This window comes from Seriola aureovittata, chromosome 17 (genome assembly GCF_021018895.1).
Source record: "Seriola aureovittata isolate HTS-2021-v1 ecotype China chromosome 17, ASM2101889v1, whole genome shotgun sequence".
Taxonomy (NCBI): Eukaryota; Metazoa; Chordata; class Actinopteri; order Carangiformes; family Carangidae; genus Seriola; species Seriola aureovittata.
The window spans coordinates 627,510-640,323 of record NC_079380.1 but is presented as its reverse complement, the minus strand read 5'-3'; the positions used below and the strand labels follow the sequence as shown (position 1 = coordinate 640,323).

The following is a 12,814-nucleotide window of genomic DNA, read 5'->3' as shown; positions in this document are numbered from 1 at the left end:
ATGCAGCGCTCATTTTAGAATTTAATGTATTTGAATGAAATTCAGAATCTATTCAAATTACAGATGCTAAATAAATAGATATCGATGATAAATGATAATGATAAATGATAAATATATGCAAAATATATCAGAGGATCCAAATGATCCTAGAAAACATCTTTCTTTATGTTATTTCTGTGAGCACGGCAATTGTAATGAAGTTTTGAATATGTTTCTCTGTTCAGGGATGAAACTAATATGACCAATTTAATTAAATCTATATGATTTGTTCTTCCGTGTTGAAGAAGTCAAAGGGCCTCAATGCCAACCCACAAATCCTCATTTCTACACCTTTTTCAGTTGCCTGGCTTTCCTCCACTGTTACTGTAAGAAACGTCAGCAGCAGTGAGAGGTCTGAGCAGAAGACTCAAAACCTTATGACAAAATCCTGACGTCAGACAACTCCGGGGTCCTGGAGATGTTTCGAGCAGGCTACTACGAGGGTAGTACAATGGAATATCTGTAAGACAAGCTGTATTGGGTTTTATGTGGTTATTTGAAGTATTTCAGTTTGAGCTTCTATATTATTATATTACAGTTTTTCTCAATCGCTTTGATGCAGTTCTCACATCAGAAACTTCATTCTCACCTCTCTTAATGCAGTTCTCAGAACAGTTCATTTCCTCACACACATTAGTATTTCTCATTGTATTTGTACAAGCTTCCTTTGTATCAACACATAGTTCACTACTAAAGACGTTTTCTCATTGTGTTGATGCATTTCTCATCTGACTCTGACAACTCATGAAAACAGTTTGTTCCTCCGTCAGATACAACGACAGACCTCTCACTCACTTTGATACCGTCCTGCAGCATCAGTGTTTTCAATCAGATGACTTTAAACTTTATTCAAATATGTATGAGAGAGCAAGGCCAGTCTCACACACACACACACACACACACACACACACACACACACACACAAATACACGTCATATATATATGTACATATATACTTTATGTGGTGTGAATTTACTGTACTATAATTGATGCTATGTTCTAAGTTTGATTGCATATTTTTCTATTTTTGAATGCATAGTTCCATGTTCTAAATCTAAAGCTCTTCTGTCTATTGGTTTGTATATACATTTCCATACAGTGTTTTAAAGTGACAGGACAGTGATCTGTTCAGAGGTTGAAATGTTCCCAGTACAATAAACACCAATGCAGTGTTGAAATAGAATATAGTTATTTTTCCAACATGTTACTGTTGTAACTGTAGTTCAGTTTGTGTCTGAACAGTTTTTACTGTATATTTTCTGCACTTCTCTTTTATAAAGTCAGTCAAGTTTTTATCAAAACATCAAAACGTTTGGAGTCTAAGTCTTGAAACTCTGGTGAAAAGGTTTAATTCATTAGTGACAATGTTGAAGTGACTGACTGACTGACTGACTGACTGACTGACTGACTGACTGACTGACTGACTGACTGCATGTTTCGACATGTGAACAAGGTTGATTGTTTTAGAGGCTTTTGCACTGGTGATTTAGTGTTGGGAGAAATGCATTGGGTGTTTTGAGAACTGCATTAAGAGTTGTGAGAATGATGTTTCTGATGAGTGAACTGCATCAAAGCGATTGAGAAAAACTGTAATATAACAATATAGAAGCTCAAACTGAAAATACTTCAAATAACCACATAAAACCCAATACAGCTTGTAAAACTCATTTAGAGCCACAGAGGAGATTATACAGAAGTTTCCATGTGGTGGCCTTGACAGCTCAACACACTGCAACTCAAGAAAACACATGCAAACAGACAAAAAACAAATATATGCAGAAAACAGCTCCATCAATTTGACAACACATGCTGCAGATAGTCACGACACAACAGAAGTGTTTCCACGTGACACTAAAAAGTGATGAACCTGCTGGGATTCCCTCATTCAATGCTTTTAACTACAAAAGTTACAACTGGGCATTGAAGAACAAGTCCCAGCCAGGTTCATCACTTTTCTATTTTGAAATCATTTTTTGCCTTAATTCTGAAAGCAACAGTGAGAGAGAGACTGGAAAGTCAGAAGTGTCCCCTGGAAACCCTACCATTGTGTTGGGAGTATTTGCAGCTCATGTGTTGTCAAACTGAAAATGATATTCTCTGAATTTGCAGTGTTTGTGTGTTTGCATGTGTTTTCTTAAGCTGCAGTATGTTGAGCTCTCAGGCTGAGGTGTCCCCCATGACAAGACCCTTTAAAAGAAGGACATTGAATAGCAGTTAGTTAGTTTTAGTAGTTAAGTAGCAGCAGTAGAGGCAGTAGAGCAGTAACAAAAAATAAAAAACCTCCAGTATATAGCATCATTGTAGGTAAGTAAAAATGTGAAAATGTCAATTGACTGAAAACACAACACAGGAATGTGAAGGACACATCATTACACCTGTAGATATCCTTTTTATTTATTCAAAAGATGTTTTATACACAAATATCACGGAGCACATGTGCTGACAGTGTTTTCGAGTTAGATAAAAACATATCAGTAGTTCCATATTCATGCACATGGTTTTATAGCAGATACATTCTTTGGGATATCTTCCATCTTTATATCCTTTTCAGTTCAATGCTGCAAAATAAAAGTACAAACACGTTAGAACTGATGCTCCATGCTTCTACTGACAGAGAAGAGTCGTTCCGCAATATGTTAATTACAATACTGGGTGCCGAAATTCATACTGAACATTTAATCAATTCTTCCCTCAAAATGTAATCAGCATGAAAAACGCTGCTGCAGCTGCTTTTGACCATCACAGTCTCTGGGATGAAATTAGTCATAAAACACATTTCTCCACTCAATAACATTTACTCCAAGATAAACTCTTCTGTTTGTGGCATATTTACATAAATGATGACTGAACTGTTTTTGTCTGTGTTTTTTCCCCACTGATTATGTCACAGTTCACCCAAAATTACTATCAATGTTTTGGGGATTCGTGAATCAGAAAAGTCAGGAAGTGTATCAGTAATAATCTATCATAAGAATTACATGAACACATTGAGAGTTTATTATTTGTGTTCATAATTTTAGTGAAAGGAATGTGTCAAAACACATTTCTGTCATTGAATATGCTTGGAGTGTAAATTACCTCAAAAGACATAGTTGGTATTTGAGACAATAATCTTAAGTCTACTTCCACATAATAGATTTTTACCAGAGATTTCAACAGCATCTATTGGTCTTCATCAGTGAATGAGGTTCATTCAGTTGCAGGGTTGACTCAAGATCAAATAACTATATCATATATGCTTATCTTAACTGAAACGAAATAACATCACATTTAAATACCTTGGAGAGTAAATGTTTAATATATATATATATATATATATATATATAATCGTAATATTTACAGTCAAGTCACTAAATCACAGTTTCACTTTTGTATTGAGGAGAGTTTGACACAGGTACCTTAAAATCCCAGATCACCATGGCTCCATCCAGACCCACACTACTGTACTTCTCCACTTTGGCTTTTTCCCCTGATACAACACACATCTGCCTGCAGGACACAACATATTACAACACACAAGGCTATTACAAAAGCTTTCATAATGCAATAACATCAGAGCCCAGAGGAATAAAAACAGGATAGCTGGAAACGATTGTTGTGCAGACAAATAATTGAAATACGACCAATGGAGAGAGCACAGTCTTGTATTTGTCTATGTACATATAAGCAACATGCCAGAGATATACTGATAGTCCCTGACTTGACCTTGAGGATCAGTGAATGAGCCTCTGTCACTGCAGATCTGACAGAAATCATCGTTCTCCATACAGGTCTAAGTAGTTTTAATACAGAAACTCTTTTCAAGATAATATGTGGATCTATTTCTGTATCAAAATACACAACACATTTTGTGATGCAGTGGCCATGGTTTTTGCAGGATTCCTACATCCTGTCTAGGATTATTGATGTCATAACAAAAAGTTGCTTAATACATACTGTAGCTATACATTTTCATTTATTTGTGTTTTACTTTGCACTGTATTATAATAATGTAACTGCACTGTGTATTTTCTACTTTTATGTTTGTCAATAAAGAGAGTTACATCTACAGGAATCTGTGGACCAGTTGGGTTAGCACTATGACAAGAAAGGCTTTTTGAGCTCATCCAAATGCATAATATCAAATGTGGTAAATGTTTGGATGAAATGATAGGAATTTGAGCCAGACTGTAAAGTGGCCACATGGTGCTGCTATCGGATCCAGATTCAGAAGACTTTCATCTTGATCCTTGAAGTTACTTTTTGTAGTTTTTGGGACTTTTACTTCATAGACAAAAGGAATGATGGCAAATGAGGGGAGTGATACAATAAAGGTCTGTGGCCAAATCTGAAAAGGAGGTTTTGCAGTTCATGGCTCGTAACTTAACCCTTGGGTCACCATGCTGCCCAACTTTTCACCAAACTGTACTTGAAATCTGTCAACACATGCCACTAATAAACAACCATTCAAACTGAAAACCTCCTTGGTGGATGTTATGATGCCTTACGTGATGCTGTTCTGGTGAAGGGTGCCCAGCTCGTTGCTGTCCTCCTCAGTGGCCCTCTTGTCCAGGTTGCGGAAGTGTTGCATGGCTGACATGCTGCCTTTAGAGGTCTGCTTGGGGATGTCCAGCTTCTTCACGAACTCCAGGGCACCAGGACCCTTATAGGTGAACTGGTATGGGCAACAGTCATGACCCTGACATTGACACAAGAGATTAAGGATGCAAGTAATAATAATTATATCTACATTCAAGTTCATTTTGACCATATCTGTGGCCATAAAGCTGCATTACTCAATTTGACAGCCACATACAACATCAACAGTCAAAATCTGAGGGTGTCATTCTCCGTAAATTCTAAGTGTTTGACCAAGACAATTCCCCCTTTTTCTTCATTTCTATAAGAATTTAAAATGTCACATCATAAACATGGATTTAACCCATGTAATTATGTTGGTCTGAATGGGATAAAACCACGTCCGTCTGCTGTTTGATGCTGGGCCGGTTGATGAGAAGACAGTTTGTGGTCCAAACCCTAAAAGGTCCCTAAAAGATGCCAAAGCAGCAGATTTATTCATATTTGATCCATTTCAATATACAAATATTGATCCTTTATGTTATTATTATTATTATCATTATTATTATTATTATTATCATATTATTATTATTATTATTATTATTATCATACTTGATCATTAATATTGATACTTGAATTACAGTGGGATATCATCTGGTCATCTCACTCATGCTTGAAGTTTCTGGGGACACACTCATACTATTCCCATACACACACACAAACATAGAGCAGGTAATAGTTACTGCAGCAACAATCTCAGTGGGGCTGACGTAGAGGACGCTCAACAGTGGCAGATGCTCAGTGGTCAGCTGGGTGACTCTAAACAGACAAAGAGGTGATATATACTGTCATGTCAACAAGCACTCATCATACGAAAAGACACAGGGAACTGGAGAGACACTGTCTCAAAATGAACAGGATACCTCATCTCCATTCCAGCTGAATGTTAACACGGGTCATACTGATGGAATAAGTGGCTTAGCAGCAGTACTCACTCCTTCTTCTGGGCAGCATCAGCCACAGTGATGCTGCTGTTGTGGGCCACCCACGCCAGATGGTCTCCACTGGGGGAGAAGGAGACACTGTGCACCCAGCCTCCACAGTCCTTATGCTCCAGCAGCACCTCCCCAAAAGGCATCTTGGCCCCCCAGGCAGTTGGTCCAGGCTTGTCTTCGATATCCTTGATGTAGGCTGAGAAAACCCTGTGAAGCAGGAACATGTTCACAGCCCCAAGGGTAAGAAAAAAAACTATTAAAGCAGCTTCATCTTTTAAAAGGTAGTCAAGAAAAATAAAATATTTTCTTAAGGCCCACACTTCTTAGATACCAGAAGTGTTTAGTAATCTTGCAGACTCAATGCTAGCATTCTCTGTAATTCTGTTGTCAACATATCCCATGAAAAGACCAAAAGCAACAACGTGTCTTGCAATATTTCCTGTGTGTGACTTTCAGTGCCAGGCGCACTGATTGCCAGCGAAGATGTTACAAACCGTTTGTAAATACGTAGTTTCATTTTTGTAATAAAAGCTCAGGAATTTTCTAAATGAACTGGTCACTAGTTTTTATGAATCAATACTCAAACAGGAGGAAATGTGCATTTACTGGGGACAATTTTCAGTGACAGATTAATCCACATTTGGTGCTCAGGTGAGTATTCTGGCAGCAGGACAGTGTGTGTGGGACTGACTCAAATAAACTACAATGTGTGTGTTTATGGTGATGAAGGAACATGTGACCCACAGCAACAGTGCATCTCATTTATGTTTAATTTAAAAGATTCTGGACAACAGTGGAGCTCTATGGCCCAGAGGAAGAAGATATATCCAGATTTGGACACACACACAACACTTAACTCAGATACATTCACTGTTGTTCTGGGTTTAGGTTGTTGATAGTGAGAAAAACATAGCATATTGCCAAACTTAAGCTCCGCTCCTTGACTATGTCATAGAACCCAATGGTGCTCCAACACATCCCAGAACTAACATAACTTCTTGGTGTATCATCCAAACATTTTTCTCTGGCTCTGTGTTTGTAGAACTAAGATTCCAGTCTGCTTTCCCTCCTCTACATCACTGTTTTGGTATCGGTCTCACCTGCAGTGAAGATCTGCAGACCCGGCTGCCAGTAGGATGTTGTTGGGATGCCAGTCCAGACACAGGACTGTGGAACGAATGGGCTTCTTGATGTGCTTACTCAGCCACCTGAAAGGGAGGGAGAATGGTCAAAACCTGTATTTAAATGTACTACTCAACAATCTGTATATGAGGTAAATATATACAGCGGGGTATACAATGTGGATGTCGGTGGTATACAGACACATTCCAATCTGTTTGTCCGTCACCCCTTTGAAGACACCGCCAGAAGACCAACATCAGTGATGTTTGAAAATGTGAATAGTTTAAATTTGATGATGTTTTTCTCACCAGTCATTCTCCTTCTCAAAATAGCAGACAGAGATGAGACGAGCACCACTGCCCAGGGCAAACTTGTTTTCCAGAGGTGACCACTTCACACATGTGGCTGCACGGTTGATGCGCACAAGGACCAGGGTGGGTTTCCACACCCCATCCTTCAGACTCCACACATAGGCGTTGCGGTCAGAGGCACATGTCACAATGCGGTTGGACTCTGGGGCCCAGTCAATGCCTATGAACATAGTTATGAGGCTGTATCAAAGGAGCAATTTATATGCAATGATGCCTACTAGGAAATACTGTATATTACACCTTTGATTTTCATATATTTTACTTGAGAATTCAAAAAACTCACTAGATTCATATATGCAAATATCACCAAAAAATGTAGCTTTATTTATTTATTAATGTATTTATTTGGAAAATTCAAGGCTGCTTGTACGCCACATATCTTAGTGGTGGGTGTGTGGGATCAAAACCTCCTGACTTGAAAAGACAACTATAAAATTCTGCACATTGTACATCACTTTTTTCCTTTTTCATATGTTGGTATAAGTTCAGCCCCTTTCAGTATTTATAGATCCTCCCATTATCAGGCCAAGATGTTCATGTCTGCCTTGGATGGCCTGTTGAGCCCTCATCTCTCAGCTGCTCTGGTTCTCATACTTTTCTTTCATTGACACATACTGTATATTTATATTTCATCTTGTAATATTTTATTATATTATCTCTTTTTATATACTGTATATTATTGTAGTTATGAATGAGTTTGGAAAATTATAATTACTAACCCAGATTGCCTTTAGTTAATGTAGGCATGGTGAAATATGTGACTGGATTGTAAAATCCAATGCAACCTGAGGACCCTAATGGTTGATGTAAACCATCTATAATACTGGCATATTTCGCATATATACAGTAACAATGAGCTCAGTTTGTCTTTGTTTTCATATTTAAGGAGTTTTAATTTACTTCAATTTATATGCAGACTGGGAGGTGTACCTGGTGTCCCCTGTTTGGCTTTTCATTCCTCCAGCCAGACAGCCAGACAGCCAGACAGCCAGACAGCCAGACAGCCAGACAGCCAGACAGCCAGACAGCCAGACAGCCAGAACCGGAAGCATGTTGTGTTCAGGTTGTCTGTCCATTCATATGTCCGTCCAAATCTCATGGACACGATATCTCAGTAATGCCGGAAGTTCTTCAAATTTGGTACAAACATTCACTTGGACTCAAGGATAAATGGGCATTTGATTTTGGTGTTCAAAGGTCAAAGGTCAAGATCATGGTGACCTCACAAAACTTGGTTTTGGCCTTGTGAACATGATATCTCGAGAACTCTTCAAGGGAATCCCTTAAAATTTGGCACAAACATTCACTTGGACTAAAGTATGAACTGATCAGATTGTGTTGGCTAAAGGTCAAGGTCAGTCTGACCTCACAAAACACATTTTAGCTGTAACTCAAGGCTTCACACAGAAACTATAACAAAGTTTCACACAAATGGTTCATATTTTATATGACTAGTCTGAGTGGAGGAAGTTAGACAATCAGTTTTTAGTTTTTCTAGTTTCCCAGGTGAAAGCATGTAGCCTTTATATATATCGTGTTGTTTGTATGGTGCTGTTTTTTGTCTGGATGATGAAGGTCTACGGACTAAAATATAATAATAGGCCCAGAGACAATGATGTCATGATAACAAGTGAGCAACCTCCATTAATTGATGAAAACCAAGAGATGAGGGTAAAAGTACCACCAGGTGGACCTTAAGTTAAATCTATTTTTACCAAATCATTATTCCCTATGTCAAGAATTAACCTTCAGTCACAGATTTTTAAATGAAGTCCAATTAGTTTCAATGAATTAAATTACAAAAGAATTTTGAAATCCAGTAACGAATGTTGTTTATATGTCTCTTATTTTCTTGCTCAAAATAATTGGGACATAGTCAAACAATTGAATGTTAATGTTGATGTTGTCTGATGTAAGTTGCAGTACCTGTGATTCGTCCACTGTGCTCAGTCAGTTCGTGGATCTTGACCCAGTTTTTGCCTTTCTTCTCATAGATATTCACTACATTGTTGTTAGGACTCACTGCAATCTCTGTAAAGACATATGTGCTCAAGAGTTAGGCATTGTAATCACTTAATACTTTAATAGAAATATATTGATACAGAAGTAGTAACATGCCATTGTCACTGAGTCTTCTTCAAAAAGGTTCTGAGGAGCATTCTCTGTGAGAAGAAGCTTCAGGGTCACAAAATGAATAAGTATGTGTCCAAGGTTATTTGTGGGAAACTCATGAGAGAGATGCTCTGGGAAGCATAAACAAATCTCTGACTTTGCCATCATTCAGCCAATCCCGCCTTTTCAGTCACCTGATTCCCCCACGCCCATGAGCTGTCCTCTTTCTCATTCCCTCCTTAGCTTCCCTGAATAAATATGGTCCACTTGCACTCTGCCAGATTGTCTACAGTGCTATCCCAGTCATAGCTTTCCAGCCTTTTTGCCTGTTTTTGACCTCTTGCATGTTTTTGGAATTTGCCTGGTGCTCGCTGCCTTTTTGCACAGTTCCTGCCTGTTATCTACCACTGCCTGCCAACTGACTCTACCCCGCCCCTAAGCCCCGCCCTTGCCTGCACTACCTTTAGATAAAGGTGAACTCTTGAAACTTTTCATTGTTGTCTCTGAGTCGTGCATTTGAGTCCTGGGTGTTCTCACCTGTGACGTTTACATTGTGGAAACATTTGTTTTCATGTTGACACAAGAAAAAGAGAAACATTTAGGGATCACCAAAAACCGCAGTATGGAGACCATGAATATCTACAGCATATATACTGTAATTCAAATGTTATGCCATCCACACCACAGTGTGGCTGTATGGACAGCAATATCAGTCAGTTTGTTGGTTCATTCCCATACAGAAACACAATATTTGACAAACATGTCCCCATATCAAGAGTGATGTTGCCATGTATGTCACCTATATTATTATCCCATGCACACACCCTCTGGATATATGAAGATATAATACACTGCTCAAAAAAATGAAGGCAACACAATATAATCATCAGAGTATAACACCAAGTCAGTTAAACTTCAGGGATATCAATCTGTCCATTTAGGAAGCACAAGTGATTGTGAATCAGTTCCACCTGCTTTGGTGCAAATGAAAGTGACAACAGGTGCAATGGAGAGGCCAAAGCAAGACAACCCCCAAAAAGGGAATGGTTTTACATGTGGTGGCCACAGACAGTTGCTCTCTCCTGATCCTTTCTGACTGATTCTTCTCTAGTTCTGTGTTTTGCTAGTGTCCTTGTCACTACTGGTAGCATGAGGCGGTACCTGCAGCCCAATCAGGTTGCACAGGTAGATTTGCAGTATCTCCCAGCACAGTCTCAAGAGCATGGAGGAGATACCAGGAGACCAGCTGTTACACAAGGAGAGCAGGACAGGGCCAAAGAAGGGCATCAACCCAGCAGCAGGACTTGTACCTGCTCCTCTGTGTGAGGAGGAACAGGAGGAGCACTGCCAGAGCTCTACAACATGACCTCCAGCAGGATACTGGTGGTCATGTTTCTGACCAAACTGTCAGAAACAGACTCCATGAGGGTGGCATGAGAGTCTGATGTCCTCTAGTGGGACCTGTGCTCACAGCCCAGCACCCTGCAGCTTGATTCGCAGAGAACACCAGAACTACACAGATGAGAGCGGGTTCACACTGAACACATGTGACAGGCGTGAAAGAGTCTGGAGACGCTGTGTGAATGTTATGCTGCCTGTAACATCATCCAGCATGACCGGTTTGGCTGTGGGTCAGTGATGGTCTAGGGAGGCATAGACCTCCGTGACTGGGAGAAATGGCTTCCCTGATCTGAACCTGAGTGGTGCTTTGTTATTGGATTTCTGTGCTAGTCATAGTTTGGCTATTACGAACACCATGTTCTAACATAAGGTATCTCATAAGTGTACTCGGTACCAGAGGACCATAGACCAAAGGTTGATGATCGACTTTGTGGTCATATAATCAGATCTGTAGCCGTATGTTTTGGACACACGGGTGAAGAGAGGGGCAGAACTGTCAACTGATCACCACCTGGTGGTGAGTTGGATCAGATGGCAGGGAAGCGCCTGGACAGACCTGGTAAACCCAAGCGTGTAGTGAGGGTGTGCTGGGAACGTCTGGTGGGGGTTCCTATCTGCGAGGTCTTCAACTCACACCTGCATCCCGGGGGGAGGTTGAGGACATGGAGTCCAAGTGGCCCCATGTTCAAAGCCTCCATTGCAGAAGCGGCGGTAAGGAGCTTTGGCCTTATGGTTGTTTGTGTTGGTACTAAACTAAAATGGCAAACATGGGAAAAATTATACCTACATGTTGACATGGTCAGTTTGCAACCTGGTCTCCTATGAATTACATTACTATATCAAATTGTTTTTACAAATATGTTGTTGTGGCAATGTCTCGCTGGCTGGATTATATTCACAGGCAACATTTTATTGAATGAGTCAAGCGTAACATATGCCAGGAGGTGGTTGGTTTGGAGTTGATATAATGTCAAACTGAAGTGCACTTCGATGCATGCAGTAAAGCTCTTTGAGTCCATTTCCTGTATTGATAATTAGATTCCCTGTGGTTCTCCAGGCAACATTAATGCAAAAAAAGGGACCCATAAGTAATGGAGAAAGAATACATCCATGTGATGTCTATGCCAATGCATTTTTATGTATCTATATCTGCACATAAGTGTACATGCGTGTGTATTACTCTATATGCAAATGCAGGCAGGTCAGTATGTATGCAGTTTCACTTACGTGTTCTGTCTTTGTTCCAGGCGTGGCAGGAGAGCGGCTCCAGGCCAAAACTGTAGAATGACATGTCTGAACAGAGGCAGGAGAGGCTGCTGGAATGTGGCTGCTGTCGCAGCTGGTCTGCAGATGTGCTGTTGCAGGTCCCAAGGTGAGATTACAGAGGAAGACAGGGAGACACTTTGTTGAGAAACATGATTTTTAAAGACAAAGAACTGCTAGTTTGTCAAATTTGGGTTGAGAAATGATGCAGACAGTGAGTTATATAGTTTGTGGTGTCAGATTTTCATATTTCATACCTAAATCTTTTATTACATCATCCTAACACCAATTTGGTATAACTTACTTTGATGTATAGTTGGAAATTTGGTCCCAGGAAAGTGTGAAAATTCACTTTATATGCAGACATACAATCATTGTTAGCTATGTGAGTAATGAGTGTGAGATATCTACACCTTTATCAGGTGTAGTGCACGATGTGCAAACATGCTTTAACTGTTACATATGTTTTTTTCTCTGTCCTATATAACCTGATCCTAGCAGGCTGGTGTATACCTTAGTTTGTTCAACACAGAGATGACCATTTCTTACAGTTTTACATTACATTTTTATTATAAAGCAGAAGTCCAAGCATTACTTTTGGTTGTGTATTTGTTTTGACCCTGCTTTACTAAACAGACACTATCAGAGATGGTAATTGATGAGAAGCAACATCCATTTCATTAGACAGATTAGCTATATGGTCCAGGCTGAAAGCATGAACCAGTTTTACCAGCGACCAGAAACTGAACAAGTTGATTAGATGTGATTAAAAATAGTGAGAGCAGAGATTAAGACTTACCTTTACTGTGTGTGTGTGGTCAGGTCAAACTGGTAGTGGTGGTGGAAGATGCACGGCAGTATTCGTGGACTCTGGGCAGTCCACACGAATGGAGCTGTGTAGTCTGACTTGGTGAAGGAAGTGACTGTGGTATTATTGAAGGGAGTGAGAGAAAG

The 12,814-nt window shown here is 39.7% G+C and overlaps 1 protein-coding gene across 1 annotated transcript; it reads right to left on the bottom strand.

Annotated features, from left to right (window-relative positions):
- Nucleotides 1-2,408: 2,408 nt before the first annotated feature.
- zgc:86896 (uncharacterized protein LOC415190 homolog) lies at nucleotides 2,409-12,797 on the bottom strand. Its single transcript, XM_056400544.1, has 10 exons — nucleotides 12,660-12,797; nucleotides 11,825-11,952; nucleotides 9,011-9,115; nucleotides 7,022-7,244; nucleotides 6,692-6,799; nucleotides 5,592-5,798; nucleotides 5,340-5,415; nucleotides 4,527-4,717; nucleotides 3,438-3,528; nucleotides 2,409-2,597 (listed from the first exon to the last, which is right to left on the bottom strand). Exons 2-10 carry the CDS (start codon nucleotides 11,886-11,888, stop codon nucleotides 2,592-2,594), a joined length of 1,071 nt encoding a protein of 356 aa, XP_056256519.1. The 5' UTR covers nucleotides 11,889-11,952; nucleotides 12,660-12,797; the 3' UTR covers nucleotides 2,409-2,591.
- Between the last annotated feature and the right edge of the window lie 17 nt (nucleotides 12,798-12,814).

Excerpts from the sequence above, each read along its gene's own strand:
- zgc:86896 (XM_056400544.1), bottom strand. The coding sequence starts at position 11,888 with ATGTCATTCTACAGTTTTGGCCTGGAGCCGCTCTCCTGCCACGCCTGG. Across the intron at positions 6,800-7,021 it reads TTTGAGAAGGAGAATGACTG|GTGGCTGAGTAAGCACATCA; the intron begins GTGAGAAAAACA and ends CCTCCCTTTCAG. Across the intron at positions 3,529-4,526 it reads CTTCACCAGAACAGCATCAC|GCAGATGTGTGTTGTATCAG; the intron begins GTAAGGCATCAT and ends TGTGTCCTGCAG.